This window comes from Durio zibethinus, chromosome 12 (genome assembly GCF_047325235.1).
Source record: "Durio zibethinus cultivar Kanyao isolate XHJ-2024 chromosome 12, ASM4732523v1, whole genome shotgun sequence".
Classification (NCBI taxonomy): domain Eukaryota; kingdom Viridiplantae; phylum Streptophyta; class Magnoliopsida; order Malvales; family Malvaceae; genus Durio; species Durio zibethinus.
Window position 1 is genome coordinate 20,021,792 of NC_143173.1, and position 18,552 is coordinate 20,040,343.

The window sequence follows — 18,552 nt, forward strand, 5'->3', positions numbered from 1 at the left end:
CGGGGAAAATTTTTTCTTTTTTATTATCATAATAATAACGATGATATGAGTTCTTTTTGGGCCAAACGATGATATGATTTAGTCTAAGCTTTTTATTTTTGGTTTATTTTCCTTTATAAAGTTATAAACAGGGAAAGAGACAGATGAGCGGGTGCCTTCACGCGCTAGAAGTGCGCGTTGAACCATGAGTTCTCTAGCATTCCTGTGTCTGGTAAGAAACCAACGACCAAAAAAGGCTTTTAACTCCCAGAATTCCGACTTTGACTTTTCTGGAGGGTATTTTTCTTCGCATTCTATTATTAAAAAAATTAATAATTTTTGTGTAAAATAATTGAAAAAAAAAAAGACAAATTCAGACAACAATTTCATCTTTTCTTGTCGAATTCCTATGATCCTTTGATTTGATTTTTTTAATTAAAAAAATTAAAAATAAAAAATTGTGCATTTGTTCCAATTTTGCCAAACCTTTAATTTACTTTAAAATTTGGTTTTTCCTAGAATGTAAGAACAACCCTTTTCAATTCTTGTCTTTAGCATTAGTTTTTTTTTTTTTTTTATTTCAATGTTTGATTAATCTTTTGGAATTCTTTTATTGGTCAACAACATTTTGATGCAGTAGAAAGTTTGATCAAAGATCAATTTCTTCATTGAGATGACCTCATTTTCAACTGAAATGCCTAATATTTTCAATGTAAGAATCGTTTTCTGAATTCAAATTTTTGTTCTTTGTTTCCTTGTTAATGGAAGTTTATGTTCTTTTATTGCAGACTTAGGAGCTGATAAATGGGATTTTCCAGATGATAGCAGTGATTAATGATTAGGGTCTTTAATTTGGACGCTGGAGATGTCAACCCAGCATGGAAAATCTGATCCCAAACCTTCTTCTGGTAATGATTTATGTATACAATTTAAAGACAAAGGCTGTCTTTTTTATGTTCTTTATTTGTCAGTAGTTTCTTCCATGGATGACATACACAAGAAGGAAATGAAAGCAATGAAAGCTGCCTGATATGTGCTACTTTTTAGAGCATTTTTGTTGAAATGAAGGACAGATGATGCATGATGTCATCTCCTTATGTTTTTATGGTTTAAAACAGACTGATATGTGCTAAAAAAACCATCATGGAAACAATGGTTGCTTATTGTTACAAGAGCTTGGGAGGAACGGAAATTAAAACTATTGAGCTCCATATGCTAAATAATATGGTAGATACTTTAACTTCTCAATTCATTGAATGTTCCCCATCTGCTATTTTGGATTGATTTTGACAAGTAACGATCCCTTTGGTTGCACCGAAGCAAAGAGCCCTTCTGTTTAATTTTATTTATGTTTTGTGAACTTGTCAGCTGGTAATTAATTGTTTTCTTATCACAACGTGTTGAACTTCCTATGGTATCCCCAAAGTATGGTCATAGCAGACAGTATCAGGATTTAGTGGTTCACCGATTAGCATTTTGCCTTGCATGTTTCAGAAAACTTATGTTTTTTAATAATATGTTTGGTTTATTTAATACGTTGTGTTTGTAGGATCAGGCTCTTGCTTATCTGATCTCTTAAGTTCAGAAACGCCACATTGGAATCAAGGAAGTGATGCAGGGAGTACATCTTGGATTCAGAGAAAGGACAAATGGAAATCTGCAGGTATTATGCCGTTAACTCAAATTTTGTGTTTGAAGCATCATTTCCCAAGTTATTAAATAGACATTGCAAAATAGCAATTGCAACATAAAATGTGTTTGATCAGAATGTCAGTTGTTAGATTTATGAGTTCTGACAATGAATACCTTCATGTTTTGGTTTATTGTGACAAATGCGCCTGCCTAAATTATATGAATTATGAAATCCTAAATAACTAATGAAACCATTTCCAGATATTTCTTTCCCAATCAGCTTTTCATGTTCTTAAGTCGGTCAGAATCCATGCCATGAATCATTTGTTTGGTATTTATCAAATTAAATCACCAGACTAGTGATTTTTTACAATCAAATGCGCACATTTGTTTTCCTTTGTGCATTCAAAGTACTGCCTCAGTTTATCCCCTGGAGGTCCTTGGCTAGTTTTCTAGCAGTCTAACAAATTACTTTGCTCGTGTTCAGATAAGGAACCTACAGTGCTTCTAATACTCATTTTCGAATGATAGTTCACTATTTTGGAAAATTTTTGCAATTCATAATGTTTTTCCGCATTGATGCTTTGAGTTATAAGCAACTAAAAGAAAAAAATTAACAGTAGTAGCAGTAATCTCTCATTTGGCTTCCTCTAAAGGTATAACTAGATTGAAGATGAGTATCCTGATTCATTCCTTAAGTTTTAACTTGGATTATTCGTAAACAGGTCCACGAGGAAGGCTGGAGAGATTGTTGAAGGAGTCTGGGAATAGAGTTTGTGCAGATTGTGGATCCCCAGATCCAAAATGGGTGTAAGTACCATATTTTGACTTATTAGAAAGTTTTCTTGTCTCAGTTTGTTTGTTTCTAGGAAGAAATTTAGATTGCTCTAGAGTTCGGTTTTGGTATCTCTCTTTCTGCAACAGCATCTCGAGTATAATACTCTTTTGAGTGATGTGAATGTGTCTTGAGTTGATTTTATGTCCCAATGTTTGGGCAGTGAATTGAGGTGCCAAAACTGAATATGAACATTCTGTCTACTTCTGGATAGGGTGCAAGGAAAGAAAAAGTTGTAATGGTAAAAAAGACTGTCTGACAGTGGCAGATCCAGTATTCTTTTAGGGGGTGTCCACTTATAATATATATAAAATTATTGGCGGATTTACCAATTTTATCGATGGAAAGGGTGTCTGGGGAAAATTTTTCTTCAAATGTTCTTATTTTCCAATCTTTGGGAGTGTCCATGGACACCCCAACTTCAAGCATGGATCCACCATTGCTGTCTGACCTTCTCTTTTTAGCTCTACTAATAAATTTGGGTTTCACTGTCTCATTGATTCCTTGAGAAATACTTTTCTAATACCACTATATGAATGTGTAATTGTTCGACTTTTCGACTGTGCCTGAAAAGATATAGTGCAGTCTACACCTGTAAGGCAAGTTACCAATATCATGACGAAGTATTTTGTCCTTTTTTCTTCCAAATAAGAGATATAAATGCAAAGAAAATGATTTCTTAGTTGAGCTGGAGGAGTTTGAATACTGTAGCTTCTTCATTAATAATGCTTTGAATCAAAAGTATGCCACGATATCTGTCATAGTGACAATAATTAATTTTTTTCGCCTTTTCCACTGTTTTTCCATTTTATTTGTTCTTAAGTTTACATGAGATTGGCTGCCTTTCTTTTTGACTATTTTTGCTGTGTGTATCAGATCTTTAAGTCTTGGAGTATTTATTTGTATCAAATGCTCTGGTGTTCATAGAAGCCTGGGAGTTCATATATCAAAGGTATGGTTCTCAGACTATGCTTCTATTTTCCTTAAATGAAGTTTTCCATAGCCAATTATATTACCTTGTGCGGTCATTATCTGGTTTTGTGAGACATCTTAAAACTTGCTGGTATAAAACTTTGATAGTTGCATGAATGCACCTTGAATCTTCGATCACTATGTCCGCTCCCTTCAGTCATCATTAGGGAAAACTATAGGTTGAGAATATTTCACAACGAGGATTTGGACAAATGAACCATCTTTATTGATTTAATGTTGTCATCTAAAGCAGTTAGATAGAAGAAAAAGCTATTAGGAGAAAGAAATTTAGTAGCTAGTAGTTACCGATGCGATAAAAATATATAAAGGAATAAGCAAATTACTGGCCTTCTGAAAATTTTTTTCATGTTTTTGTTTGTGTTATGTAATAACTAAATAGGAAATCAGGTGAGGGAGCTGAATACCTGTGGTAAAGGATGTTGAAGTTTGCCAAATAGCCTATTCAATTACTTCCTGGTCACTGCTTTCTGGCCATGGTGTAGTATTCTGATTATAGTTCTTATAACGATTGAGCTTAAAGATATTGAGGACTGTTCTCTCTCGCACTCGCACACATACTACGCATGAAAAACACATGCATAGATGCACAGGCATGCTTTTATCTGCTAATTTTCTAATTTGATAAGCAAATGTACTAGGTTTTATCAGTGAAGCTAGATGAATGGACAGATGAACAAGTTGATTCTTTGGTAAATTTGGGTGGCAATATTGTAGCAAACAATAAGTATGAAGCTTTCCTTCCTGATAACCTCAAAAAGCCCGGACCAGATTCCTCCATTGAGGAGCGCTCCGATTTCATTAGGTAATGCCGAAATAATACCTTTTCTTATTAGCTAGAACACTTAATCCATTTTACTCAGTACTCTATTTCTTGAATGCTCAGGAGAAAATATGAGATGCTGCAATTTTTAGAAGGAAATGAACAAATAATCTGCCCCCATCAACCTCATCAGAGGACTTCATCTTCCACTCCACAGAGTTCTTCAGGCCACCAGGTTACCCAAGAGAAAAAACAGTATGAGAAACAACCAACCCGGCACCGTAGTGGACACAAGTTTAGAAACAGCTGGGGCAGAAAAGATTCTGATAATCACAAGTCCACTAAGAAGAGCAACTCATTGGTAATTTTTTTTTTGTTTGATCAGTGCTTATTATCACTTGCTGGTTTTGGAAGCATTTCTTCCCTATACAGCAAGCTATTTGAAACATACCTGCTATTCTAATAAATACATTGTCTTTCTGATGCTGCTTTATTAAAGAAAGACAAATAGATATTCCAAACTTGTTTTTAACAACACTAGTAGCAACTAAACATTTGGTTCACTTCGAAGTTTGTGACCAAATAAGGCTTACATGAGATAATTCTAACTTGTGTCACTTATAATTGTGGATAGGCCATGGATGCACATTGCTTACTGTTCTGGCTCCCCTCTGTTACTTCTACATACCGATATTATTCTACACCTATCATTACCATTCATATGCATGAGATCCACAAATCATGAGTGTGTTCCACAAACATGGCTGGCGATGATAGGTGTGTTTGGCAAGTCTTGTTTAAATAGGGATTGGAGGGAATTACAATCCCAAAGTAGAATCTGAAGCTTACCTCAGTTTGTTTATGTAGCCACCGTTGAGAGATGGCATTCAGCAGGTCTAGAATTTGAATCCCAACACTTGAGATCCTTTCCCCTATTCCCAGATTACGGCCTCCTATGTGCCAAAAAAAATTAAGTTATAGGAAGTAAAATGAAGATCTCTAAACGAGATACAATCTTCCATAGCACTGAACCATGCAAAGTAGCTGGCACTGCAGCACAGTTATTCCATGTAAGGTTGTTTGAAATATCAATGTGCTCTTAGAAAAAGCTTCAAAGAATTTATTTCTTGGAGGTTATGAAGGTGTCAACAAGGTGTGCGTGTGCATAGAGTATGCACAAATGTGCTTAGAACTGATAATAATGAAAAATCTGGATTTTGTAGTTAAAATCCTTATTGAAGGTAAAGAAAAGGAAATGTATAGAAATTTTATACATGACTAATTATTAGCTAAGAGATGTTATATGTGTAGTCCGGAGAGTAACTGCAGCATTGTCAATGATGGCATATACATACTGCATGGACAATATGTAGTTTTTTAGTTGAAGGCTATTTATTATAATTTATATGAATAAATGAAGCAGCAAATACTATCACATCTTAGCTTTTTTAATAGCAGGACGGAAGTTATATTAAAATGTGTTACTGAATGTTGTTTTTTCTTTAAATGTACTGTTTATAGGCAGGAATGGTTGAATTTGTTGGGCTGGTTAAGGTGAATGTGGTTAAAGGCACCAACCTAGCTGTCCGGGATGTGTTGTCTAGCGATCCATATGTCATTCTTGCATTGGGCCAACAAGTATGATTCGTTTTTCCAAATATGGTGACCTTATTATATATTGAGCTGAAATGGACAAATCTAGTGAAGCAAGATATGTTGGTAATCTGAAATCTTCATAATTTCCTTTTTGCAGTCAGTCAAGACCCGTGTCATAAAGAACAACCTAAATCCTGTGTGGAATGAAAGGCTAATGTTGTCAATTCCAGAAAACATTCCTCCTCTAAAAGTGGTGAGTTGGATTCTTTTACACAAAAAAGAAATGTAAAATTTGTTGTTTTGAATTACATATAGAAACAAGAAAGTAAAAACTATACTTTGTTTGACACTTTGCAGCATGAGTTTCATCACACTGATAATCCTATGTTTGACTGTAAATCATGAATAATACCTTTACTTGATTGCATGAACATCTAGAGAAGATGATTAATCTCTAGAAACTGAAGACATTATAAGCTCTGATTGATGTCGAGAAATGAAAGCAAGGAAATGTGGGACTCTTAAAACTGCTTCGGGTTAGATAGCCGTAGTGAGCATGTATTTACCTTGTCCTTCTACTTGTCAAATAGGTAAATCGAATGTTTCATTGAATATCATCAGCAATTCTATTTTGATTCATTTGTATCTAGCTATCCATATAAAATAAGGCATCACAAGCACCCTTGCACTCATGAAAATGCTGATTATGGCTTGTATCCGGGCCTTTATATGCAGCTCGTGTATGATAAAGATACTTTCACAACTGATGATTTTATGGGGGATGCCGAGATTGACATTCAACCACTGGTAGCTGCGGCCAAAGCCTACGAGAAATCTGAGATTCAGGAATCAATGCAACTAGGGAAATGGGTAGCAAGCAAAGACAACACCCTAGTAAAAGATGGTGTTATCACCTTAATAGATGGGAAAGTAAAACAGGAGATCTCACTTAGGCTACAAAATGTTGAGAGAGGGGTGCTGGAGATTGAGCTTGAATGTGTTCCTCTCACTCAATAGCTGTCAAAAAGACTCAGGCACATATTGAGATGTCATTTCTTGCTTCTATCCACTTGGAATGGACAATGTAATGTAGGAAACATCATCTCGGCAGGTTAAGTATTCCTTCTCTGAGGTTCTTGTCCCACTTTGAGTGTTCAAGGTGATATATGCATATGCATTTTGAATATTTACTGCTCTGACGTTGAGTAAAATAAAATGGTGCTTGCATTAAGGGGGAACCTAGCTGGAGGACTATGAACTATTCGAGAGAGTAAGCTTGAGCGAGTGAGCTTGTTTGTCCTCAGTGGTGAGCCAGCAACCCCCATTTATGAATTAGGCAATGGTGGGTGGTTGTAGGTAGAATTTGTAGCACCCCGCACTCTCAGCTTTGCTCCCTATAATGGTTTTTCTCTTCCTTCTTTCTTTCTTTTGTCTTTCCCTTTTCCCCAATCAATTTTTCAAACCGAAGAAATATGTTTATATTCCAATCTAACAAGTGCTAAGACTTCTCGGAAAAACTCTAGTCCTACGTTTGGAAATATGGGCGAATTCGAACAAATTCAAATGTTTTGAAGAAATTGCAAAAGTACAAAGAGGCCGCATGCTAGAGATAAGAGAAGAGGTTGCAGGAGTTGGGATTTGAACCCTCACATTGCTAGATGCTATCTTTTAAGGGTAATTGCATGAACTGACTTTTAAAGATAATTGCATTATTCGACACTATAATAGTATTTTAATGAAATAAAAGATAGTTATCTATTTTAGTTTGAGTTGAGCTAATAATGTGACTCCTAATATTAATTGAGTTAAAAATCCTAATGACTAGCTAGTAACCTAATTCATATAAACAAGAAAAAGCAAGCAAATCAATAAAGGTTCACAAAATACAAATCTAGAATGTTTGAAGCTATCATTTTGGTCCTGAACATTCACATCATCAAGAAAAAAAATACTCTTTACACAATTTGCCTATAGGAAGGAAGGATTTGAAGGAGTGAAATTGGATGCAATCTCTTGTAAAAGTTGTTACAATGAAAGTGGAAAATAGATAAGAATACAGTGGAAAATAGATAAGAATACACAACAAAATCATATGTATATTGATGCTTTGCAGCTGCAAAACTTAGAAGCAAACATTTTTAGCTCACAACTTTAACTTAATGTGTTAATGTGAAGGATGTTACTACAATCAAAAAGTAGATTTGTAGCCAACACCTGCATCTGAGATCCACTTTTCCCCTTTGAGGAATTTCTCGACTGTAAACTTTTTGGCTTCTTCATCATTAATATTTCTCAAACCTTTCCATTTAACTCTACCCTTGGTTGAAGAACCAGGGCCAATATTCTTATATTCGGAGTAAAATATGGTATTTGGTGCAGTAGTGCCACTCCATGGCAGCCACCCTGCAGGATCTATCAAGCTCCCAATATTTGTATGGATGTAAATGGTGGTTGAGTAATCCTTCCATGGTCGACCAAGGTATGTTTGAACAGAATTACTCAAATTCCCATAAGGCAAAATGGTGCAATTCTGAATGGTAATCCCAGTATTCTGGTTCGGATCAACTTTCCCTTGAGCAGTGATTGTGTTCTGTTGGTAAGGCATAGGCTGCCTTGGGAGTATGTTACAATTTTGGAAGACTACAGCTGAGTTTCCAAATATGAAATCTATTGTTCCGGTAATGTTGCATTCGCGGTAGAATTGGCGGTTGGAATGTGCATATAGAGTGTCCTGAAAGGCATCGAATTGGCATTTGTAGAACACTGAATGATCAGCAGAAGAAATTAAGGCCACTGCCTGATGTTTTTCCGGTCCAGCAGTGTTGACAAATCCCATATCTCGAGCAACAAAGCCTTTCCCGAACACAGCTGCAGAGAAAGCAAATTTACACTGTCAAACATCCATTAATCACACTATAAACTTCATAAACTACTAGTAAATTACAAGCCTATCTCATCAAACTTGTTTCATAATTGTCAATTTTAATGAGATTTCTAGCTAAGATGTAATACTCATTTGCTGCCTACTAACTACATCACTTAGCAGTTGAAGAACTCAGAGTTTAGCTTAATTGGTTCATGCAACCAATTCAGCAGATTCAGAGTTCGAATTTCGACACCTGCAATCTTTTCCCCTCTGCAACCTCCTATCTATAAAAGAAAAAAAAAATAGCAGTTGAAAACTTACTAAATGTTGCAGTGGAAAATGTGGGAGTCCCATCAGCGTAATTGAGGCTTCCAGATACAATTGTCGATTCCATCCCATCACCAATCATCATGACATTCCATTTATTTTTGTCAACCCTTACATTTTCATTATAAACTCCCTTTTGCACATAGATCACAGTCCTCTTCTTGCTTTTGTCAGGGACTGCCTCAAGGGCAGCACTGACAGTCTTATACTTCCCAGAGCCATCTTTTGCTACAATAATATCAGCTTTCTTCTTCAATTTATCCGAACTTTCAAGTAATATCCTGTCTTTTTGATGCAACCATCCTGGATTTTCATGGTCAGGAGGAAAATTCATTAATCGCCTTAAATTAAACGTGCTTGCAACCTTTGAAAGCCATGTTACAATGGCGAGGCTGTTGCTAGTTAGTTCAGAAGAATACTTCAGATGGTCCTGAACAATGGTCTTGATATCTCCGTTGAGCTCTTCAAAACCATCAATGCAGGTCTGCTGGTAAGTACCAGCTGCACTTAGCCATGTCCTAAGATCATCAGCAGCTTGAATAACCGAAGCTTCACCTGATGATGATAAGGAGCTATTAAGATGATCAATTGCTAGACTCAAAAGTTCACGACAATTCTCCAAGGCTGCAATTGACATCTTGTTGACATCGCCTTTAAAAATCCCATTCTCAGAGACATCCTGGGATGCTTTTGATAGCTCAGTGATTGCTACTTTCATTGAGAATTTGAAGATGTCTTCAGGTTTGAACTGGCTGGAGTTAGCTGAAGGAGCAAGACTATTGTAACATGTAGCTTTATACAAGGTCACATCACATACAGCTTTGATGGAAGTAGAGATGGACTGAACTTGACCATTGCCACTACTTTCGGAGTCTCCTTTTCTACTTCCTAAAACAGCAGCACCAACTATAGCAGCAAGAACTATCAAAGACAGGGAAATGATGGCCATTCTCCTCCTGGTTTTTCAACGAGCCTCAAACTCCGCTTGATCAACCTCATTTACTTTGCCATAAGCTCTAAAAAATGACATGTTCGAAAGCCTTTTTCTATCGGATTGTGGTTTAGAACTTGGACAACAGCTTTATGTAAGTTTAGTGGTGGAATTGGCATTAGGATTACGTGCCAGCCACTATCATTACTCCTTGTGTTTGTCAAAGCAAAGCTGTTTTGTAAGTTAGAAGTTGTGCTGCTCATGTTAATGTCTGCACGTTCAAATGCAAAATTTGGGTTTGACTTTGGACTTGGTCAACCGAAAAAATTAATTAATTTATGATAATTTATAAATTTAAACTAGAATCAAAAGAATTTCACATTAACCCTTCTATTTCATAAGGGATTTTCTAGCTTTAAAATTCAATTCCATGAGTTTTAAAAATGGCGATTACCCTTTCATGCACCGAAGGACTGCAAGTTGGCCTGGCCTATGAAGTTTGGCAATAAATTAAAGTGGAAATGAAGGGGCATTGGCTAGAGACACCAATTCAGTCATGGATTTCAATTGTGTGTTCCTCCACCTTAAAAAGGATGTTTTCATGAAATTTATTGTGATAATTAGATGTGGCAAATGGGCAGGTCGGCTCGGGTTTGGTTGTGAGGAAAACACTCATTCCTGGCATTCCATATATACTACTTAACAAACCTGAATGCAGGTTCGGCAGGAATGACTTTGTAACAAGACGTGCAATACACACAACCAAATCAAGGTATGTTTAAAGTTTAACTTTGAGGCAGTAATGTCTGTTCAGGGATACTAAATATCAGAGAACTATCAAAGGAGAAGTGATTGCTATGCTGTCTGCAAGGAAATGGCAAAAGGCATATCCTTTTGTGGCATTGAGTCTAATCTATAATGCCAAACAGGAAATTCATTTTGGGATAATCAATTCAAGGATCTGGATAACATTTTGGCAAATCTAGTTCTAAATGCAACATCCATAAAATTTGATTGACAAGGCACTGCATCCACAAGCAATAGTGCAAGAATTTGTTTCTCTTCCAAAGAAACAAAACTATGTTATGAAAACAACATGATACATTAAAAAAAAATGTAATTTCATGTATGATCATTGCATCTTTATTGACTGATACCTGGAATATTATAGTGATAGAAAAAAAGGAAAGCATTGAAGATGAAGTGATTAATGCGTGATTAATGCTTACTCCATCAACTGCCTAAGGAGATTTGATGGTGACTAGTCACCTGAATTATGATGGAGACAGATTCCCCCGGCCAAACCAAGGGAAGAATTCCGGTTAGAAGAATCCCAAATTCATGTGTAGTTTCAGAAACTGGAAACTAAAACAGGAAATAGTCCTGACATATATGCTAGATTCATATGGCCAATATACCACATAATCAAAAGAAAACAGATTCATAGCCCTGATATCAGTCATTTTTCAGTAATAGAGATTCTAGAGTTAACCATACAGTAGATAAAAGAACAATATAACTTGGGGAAAAGAGGAACAGCCTTATAGGGATAACCGGCTTGTCATAAATCAATCCAAAATGATGAGCAAAATCCTATAAATTAAATTTAAAGAAATTAACATCAAAGAAATGGAAAATTTTCGACCAACTGAAATGTGGTTAGCACTGCTCATGTAATTCATGGTTCCTAAAGAAATAAAAAAAGTTGTCTCACGTCATTGACATATTAGTACAATAACTCTTTAAAAATAGGAAGAAGAAGAAGAAGAAGAAGAAGAAGAAGAAGAAGAAGAAGAAATGGAACTATGATAACAAAAGTGGCATTTTTCACCATCCAGTTGTAATTTGTTAACAATTCTAGACTCCTTAGACCCAAAATAATATGTCAGAGCATCTCTAAATTCTTAATATATCAAGATAGAGGCACCGAGAGCTGAGTTGCATTGATAGAATAGAAATTGGGACAAAGTGAGGTAGTTAGGACATCAGATCAATACAATCTGAAAGATAGTTGACATTGGCAGCATCTGTGCATAAATCTGTATAAAATCTCAGAATACTATAAATTTTGTATACTACCGTACTCTCCTATGAATGGGACCACAAATGGACTCAATATTTAAACCAGCTTTTGTATGTTGTTTACCCTTTCCTTAAATTAACAACAATTCTACAGTGAATAGCAATTAGATGTGCTTAAGGGCTGAAACAAACCCCAAATCATATTCACGTTCTTGGTTCCATATGAAAGAATGAAAATTCAGGTATGTATGCACTAAAAGTTTCTTTGATTACAAAGAGGATTCAAGAAAGAAGTAAAGCATAAATAGTCTATTGATTCTCATTGCAATCTCTCATTTGCAACATAGCGAGTAAATTACATTAAGATGACACTAAATATTTACAATACCATATAGGAGAAATAAATGTTCCCCTTGACAATCAAAATGCTCAAACCAAATATGGCATTTTGATCACATTACACTATTATCATCAACATCCAGTTGAACAAGACAACAAACAGTCATCAGCTCCATGCTAATGAATTGTTTCATACCAAACACATTAAAGCATCATCCGCATCATGGATGTTAACAAAGGATAAAATGAGCTTCTGAATATACCTTAACAACCTGTAGCAATCAAAGTTTTAAGAGCAGCAATCTGGGCACCGAATCAAGCCATTTTCATTGCATTCCAAGCATCTTTTAAGCAACCCTTCATCTTCATCAAACAGATTTCGACTCCCACTACAATTCCCACATGGCACAAATCTGATATCCCCACAACCTTCACAAACAAACCCAGGTTGTCTCCTTGGAAACCCATCAAGAATCTTAGCCAATTCCCCAACTTCAAACATGCTTTTAATCACATCAGCACCACCAACATGCTTTCCCTTGATAAAAACCTGAGGCAAACTCACATTCTTGGCTTTCAAAACGCTTTGCAACTCTTTTTTATAAGCTGCATCCATGGAAATATCTCTTTCGTCAACCCAAACTCTAAACCCTCTAAAAATCATCCTAACAGCATAACAATCCTCGTAAGTCCTTCGAATACCTCGTAAACTAGTTAAATAAACAACAATTCGATCTTCAGTTCCAGGTAATCTTATCAAAGGGTTATTAAAGCTCGAAGAAAACGAAGAACAATACCCAATTGATTTCGTGGGTCTTAAAACAACATGGGAAGGTTCTTTCGGACTGGTTAAGTTCGATGACGATGATGAAGATTTTGAGGATTCAAATAAACTACGAAGCTTTTTAACTTTACCTGTGACGGAATCGATTGAATTGTAAATTTTGGAAATGGAAGCAGCTCGATTAAGAGACGATGGATTGTTGAGAAGAAGATGAACTTTGGGGGGATTGGATTCAGCTGTGGTTGCATGCATCCTAAACGACCGATTGAAGGACATCAACCCAGATGATGATTTCGTCTTATTATTTCCCGATTCCGCCATCGACCCAGATCAGAAAAGCTCACAAATCAACAAGAAAACTCAAACTTTTTCTCTTTTTTTCTTCTTTTACAAAGAAAAAACTCAAGATTTTAACAAATAGGTATGTGTTTTTGTTAGAGTTCTTGTTATTGTTGATGATGATGATAATTATTGTTGAATTTTACTTTAAAAAAGAGATAAAGAAAAGTCGTTTCGTCGGTTGAAGAAAATGGAGGCCTTTATTTGTTAGCTTTTTATCTTGTTTTGGATACAGAAATGGAGAGGAGGAGCTGTGCTTTTGGCAGAAGTGCCATCAAAGCAAGAAATTTGTTTCTATGTTGTTTAAATTAAAATATTATTATATTTTATAAATTATTTTAATATTTTTTACAAATAAAAGTTACACGTTAAAAATGATAAATTAAATATATTTTTTTAATATAAATAAAAGTGTTTCCAATTTTTATTTGCTCATTTCTCATTTTATTTCAAATTGATAATAAAATTTTAGTATTTAAATTTTTTATTAATAAGATTAATTTGTGCAAAAAATTAAATATTACTAGATCAAGACTTCTTACATTCATAGAAAAAATGAAAGAAAATGCTAATTATTGCTTAAGTAATACTAAAAAATTTTAATTTTCAATTATCTTTAATTATAATCACTTATTTTTATATTATAGACCATTTATTTTATAAAAGAAAGCTAAAAAATAAATTAAAAAATTATTATATCATCACAACACAAAAAAAAATCAACTTTTTAAAAATTTAAATGAGATTATAAATATTAAATATATAGCAATTATTTTTTTTTGAGTAATGATATATTAAATTACAGAACATTTTAAAATTTTTATAAAAAAGGAAAATACTAAAAAGGAAACAAAAAGGTTTTTATTATTATTTTTTATTTGAGAGAGAATAATTACATTTTAGGTGAAGAAAAAACAAAAAAAGAAACGGCCACCAACTCACCGCCTTTTTTGAAAAAGGCGGTTTGGCTTTGTTTGAATTTGGGTGTGTTTTCGAAAGAAAGTGTATGTTTATTTATATTTTAAATTCCTAATTTTTTTAATTGTTTTTAAATTACTAACAATTATAGATATATAGGAAAATTAATAATGATATCCGAAAATTATTTTTCAGTGGGCTCTCTTATTTTCTTTTTGTTGTTTTTTTTACATATTTTACTATGTGCTTTAAATTTATACCCACCACCAATGAATTTAAAATTAAATTGTAGATTTTCTAAAATAAAGTAAATTGTAGATAAAAGTTTTTGAGAAATTATTTTATTTATTGTAGTGAAGTTTTTAGATTTTATACGTAAAATTAATAAGATGACATATATCTTTTAAGATATATTAAAATAATAAATTAAATATATGTTTTTAATATAAGTTAAAAATAGATATTTTACAAGTTAAAAATGATAAATTAAATATATATTTTTAATATATTCCAAAGTGTTTCAAATTTTTTTATTTATAATTTTATTTCGAATTGATAAAAAATAAAATTTTTTATATTTAAGGTTATCAAAAATTGATTTTGACTTACTAAAATTTAAATTTTAGTATTTAAAATTTTTTATTAATGATATTAATTTATGTATTTACTATTTTATTGCTAGTGAAATTTTTAAATTTTACAAAAAAATTTGATAAAATAACATATATGTTTTAAGATATATTAAAAATAAAAAAATATGTGTCAACCTTTTAACTCTACTTTTGAAATTAAAAAAAAATTTAATGATAATGTGTAAAAAATAAACTCAAAAGTTTTTGTTAAAATCATCTAAATAATATTTCATTTTATTTATAAAATAATTAAAAGAGTAAATGCAATATTTTTCTAACTTAATTAGAAAAATATGCCTGCCATATTGGCATCATTAATTTCAACCAATGATTCCATTTTGTTTACTTTTGTTGGTCTCCCAAAGACTCAAAAAACTTATAAACCAATTTTGTGGTTTTCAATGTGAAAAACTTACGGGCATTAAACTTTACTTGGGGCACCAATACTATAGGTGATATAAATTTGTTGTCTAAATTTTGAAAATATTTTTTACTTTTCTTCTATTTTTTTGCACTTGACATGCATTTCAAGTTTGTTTTTCAATGATTGATTATTTTTTAGATTAGTTGGTATATAATTGAAGTTAAAATTTGGAAGTCGTAAATTCGAAAAAGTTTAAATGCATAATATTCTCTTCAATTATATATATAGTTAGATACGAGGGTTTAAGGTAGATTAGAAATTTTGAAAAAAAAAAAAAGGTTTGCTTTTCACTAGAATAAATTGATCATTTTACAATGTGCCATGATGATCTTGTACTAATGACAAAGAATGGAAAAAAAATTGCTAAAATAGAGAGAATTTTAATAAAATAAATACATTTGTAGCTAAGTTTTATTTTTATATTTTTGATTAAAATAGTCCAATAATATTTTTTTAAAATAAATAATCTAATTCTATAATAAGTAAAACTAATAAAATTGACTAGAATGAAAAAAAAAACTCATTCAATTTGTTCAAATTCAAGCTTAATATGATTTTATCCAAACCTACCCATTATAAACCATAACAAATTCGAAAGAAAAAAAAAGAGCAAAGATATCATTAAAAAAAAGAAATATGATGGGAAGAAAGGATTTTTACTGAACCTAAAGTGTTCAATTGTTGAACGAAAGTATAGTATGATGAAATTACTTTAATTGTACTCCATCATGACATTCAAATGAGTACCCAATGGTTTTTTAGTACCAATCAAATTTCATCATGAGTGAGATCATATTCAAATGAAGCATTAACGATCAAATATGGGTTTCTTCCTCAAATAATTAGGTCATGTTGATATTGTCCAATGCCTTCACATCTTGGAAATTCTCACAAGTTTTATCTTTTTATTATTCTTACACAATGTTTCTTACTTGGACAAAGTAGCCATGCAATTTAGCTAGGCTTTTATGTAGTTGATTTTTATCTTCCTAACTAGGCGTAAATTGTAAACCATATCAATAACATAGAACTTGATCTTAATAGGTTCAAATTCAATCATACCTTGAAGTGTGTTCCTTAATCTTGCTTCTGAAAAATATTCCATTGATTTTGTGATATTGGTAACTAAAAGATTACCATAAAATTGAAATATAAAAATATTTCTTTAATCACAACAATACTAAATCTTTAGCATGATATTTGAACAGTTTGGTGAGTATTCTTCACCAAAGCAAGCCCATAAGTTTCCTCTTCAATTTTAGAAATATTTTTAAAATATTAAAACAATTCGATTAAGAGAATTTAATCATAAAAAGAATTATATTAAGTTTTGCAATAGTTTAAGAAAGGAATTCCATAATCTAAGAGACATAAAGAAATTTAAGTTAGAAGACTATCTAAGAAAGTAGTTGACTGCTATATCATAAGGAGTCAATTGCTTTAGGCTACTAAGGATAGAAGTCGATTGCTAGCTAAAGCAATCAACTGCTATACTTATATATACTTATACAAAACTAAGCAAAGTAGTGACAATTAAACATACAAGTGAGTAATTAATTGCCTATGTTAGGCAATCAACTGTCACAACTGAAAATCAATACCAATCGATTCTTATTTTTAAAGAAGTTAAGTGCTATTGCATATGGAGTCTTTTAGTGATTAAAAGGTTCAAGGCAGTTGATTACTAGAATGGGAAATCGACTACCCTAATAATAAACACTTTTTGTAAAATTAAGAATAAACTATCACTTAATTATTATGAACCTACTGGATTAAAGGTGGAATCAACTACCTTATGATAAATGTGGAATCAACTACTTTATGATAAATGTAGACTACCCTTCTTTTTGTGATATTCTAGAAACAGAAAAAACAAAGGAACAATCGACTACTCTACATCAAAAGTTATAATTTTCAAAAAAATAAAAAAAGTGATTTCTCTTGAAATGAAAAGATTAAACTACTCAAATGAATCATTTTGTTCTTAATTATTTAGAAAGATATCTTTCTAATCAAATGAAGTTATGCTTGATTAAAATAATATAATCAAAGAGTTACAACTTTTGGATTCAATCTCTATAAATAGAGATGTTGTGAGTTCATTTAAGATGGTGAAGAATTAATAAGAAGTTGGACACTCAAAATTTTCCCTTCTCTTACCCATACTTTAATAAACAAAAGCTTGTTAATTTGACATTATTTTTTATCAAATTAAGTTTAAAGCAAGATATTTTTGTTTCTTATCAAAAGGTGTTAGTGGTTTGATTTCACAAGTGCAAGCTGACATCAAACAAGGTTTTATTAAATCTTGGATGCATTTCAATTATATCCTTTTTGCATACCATGACTGGTAATAATGAAATAAGCTTTAAGAAAAGTGGTATTTGCAGCACTTTTTGTAGCTATTTCATTTTTTCTTTAAAAGCTTCATATTTGGATCGAATAAGGCTTAGATGGAAAGACAACAACCAAAGTTACAAGTGAAAGATCATCATCAACTACAAGTTCATGAAAAAATAAATCCTGAAAATAACATCCATGAAGAGTTAACAACTTGCTATATTTCTATGTTCTCACAGTTTGGTGTATTTACGAAGTCTTGAAGATAAACAGATAACCATTTTAGTTATTATTTAAAGTTTCATGTTTCTTATATTTAAAATGTTCAATTGAATCATTAAATCTTAAAAATTTTTGGTATTGCATATTGTCAAAATTAGATTTGATAATTTTAAAAACAACACAATAACATGATATGAAAATCATATGAAAAAGATTAAAAAAATGATATAGTTTAAAATTTTAGTAAAAACTATATTTTTTTCGTATTTTTTGTTATATCACCATTTTATCTTTTGTGTTTATTTAGTAATCTTTATCTCTTTCTTTATTTAATTGAAAGGTCATTTTTATTTATTTTGGTCAAGCTTATGTTATGCCTTTTTTGTAATTGACCATTATTGGCATCCCTTGTTGGCCACAATATTTTCATTGATGCTTCAACTTATGATATTTTCTTCATGTGAATTAGTTTGTGCTTTTGGCCCATGATATTTCTTATAGGAATAGTAGCAGCAGTTGTATGCACAATAGCTATTAGTTTAAACACTAGTTTTGCTTAGAAAACCACGTCATGTTTTTTTTCAACCTTAAAATTGGCAATCGGGTACCTATA

General features: G+C 32.4%; 3 protein-coding genes across 7 annotated transcripts; 1 reads left to right on the top strand and 2 right to left on the bottom strand.

Moving 5' to 3' along the window:
- Positions 1–327: 327 nt before the first annotated feature.
- LOC111297977 (putative ADP-ribosylation factor GTPase-activating protein AGD11) lies at positions 328–7,218 on the top strand. 5 transcript variants are annotated; one of them, XM_022892616.2, is made up of 11 exons: positions 328–501; positions 617–691; positions 768–887; positions 1,529–1,642; positions 2,337–2,421; positions 3,323–3,398; positions 4,078–4,241; positions 4,323–4,560; positions 5,721–5,837; positions 5,953–6,048; positions 6,531–7,218. In XM_022892616.2, exons 3-11 carry the CDS (start codon positions 845–847, stop codon positions 6,810–6,812), a joined length of 1,215 nt encoding a protein of 404 aa, XP_022748351.1. In that variant the 5' UTR covers positions 328–501; positions 617–691; positions 768–844; the 3' UTR covers positions 6,813–7,218. The 5 variants fall into 5 exon arrangements, 4 of the variants coding, with proteins under 4 accessions (XP_022748351.1, XP_022748352.1, XP_022748350.1 ...); XM_022892617.2 differs by having other exon boundaries at positions 340–501; positions 620–691; XR_002691131.2 differs by lacking the exon at positions 328–501 and adding an exon at positions 6,153–6,385 and having other exon boundaries at positions 527–691; positions 6,531–6,668.
- A 123-nt stretch (positions 7,219–7,341) lies between these two features.
- Positions 7,342–12,101, bottom strand: LOC111297981 (putative pectinesterase/pectinesterase inhibitor 24). Its single transcript, XM_022892625.2, has 2 exons — positions 8,983–12,101; positions 7,342–8,663 (listed from the first exon to the last, which is right to left on the bottom strand). Exons 1-2 carry the CDS (start codon positions 9,935–9,937, stop codon positions 7,984–7,986), a joined length of 1,635 nt encoding a protein of 544 aa, XP_022748360.2. The 5' UTR covers positions 9,938–12,101; the 3' UTR covers positions 7,342–7,983.
- A 134-nt stretch (positions 12,102–12,235) lies between these two features.
- Positions 12,236–13,666, bottom strand: LOC111297980 (uncharacterized protein At5g39865-like). Its single transcript, XM_022892624.2, has one exon. It carries the CDS (start codon positions 13,383–13,385, stop codon positions 12,570–12,572), a length of 816 nt encoding a protein of 271 aa, XP_022748359.1. The 5' UTR covers positions 13,386–13,666; the 3' UTR covers positions 12,236–12,569.
- Positions 13,667–18,552: the final 4,886 nt, after the last annotated feature.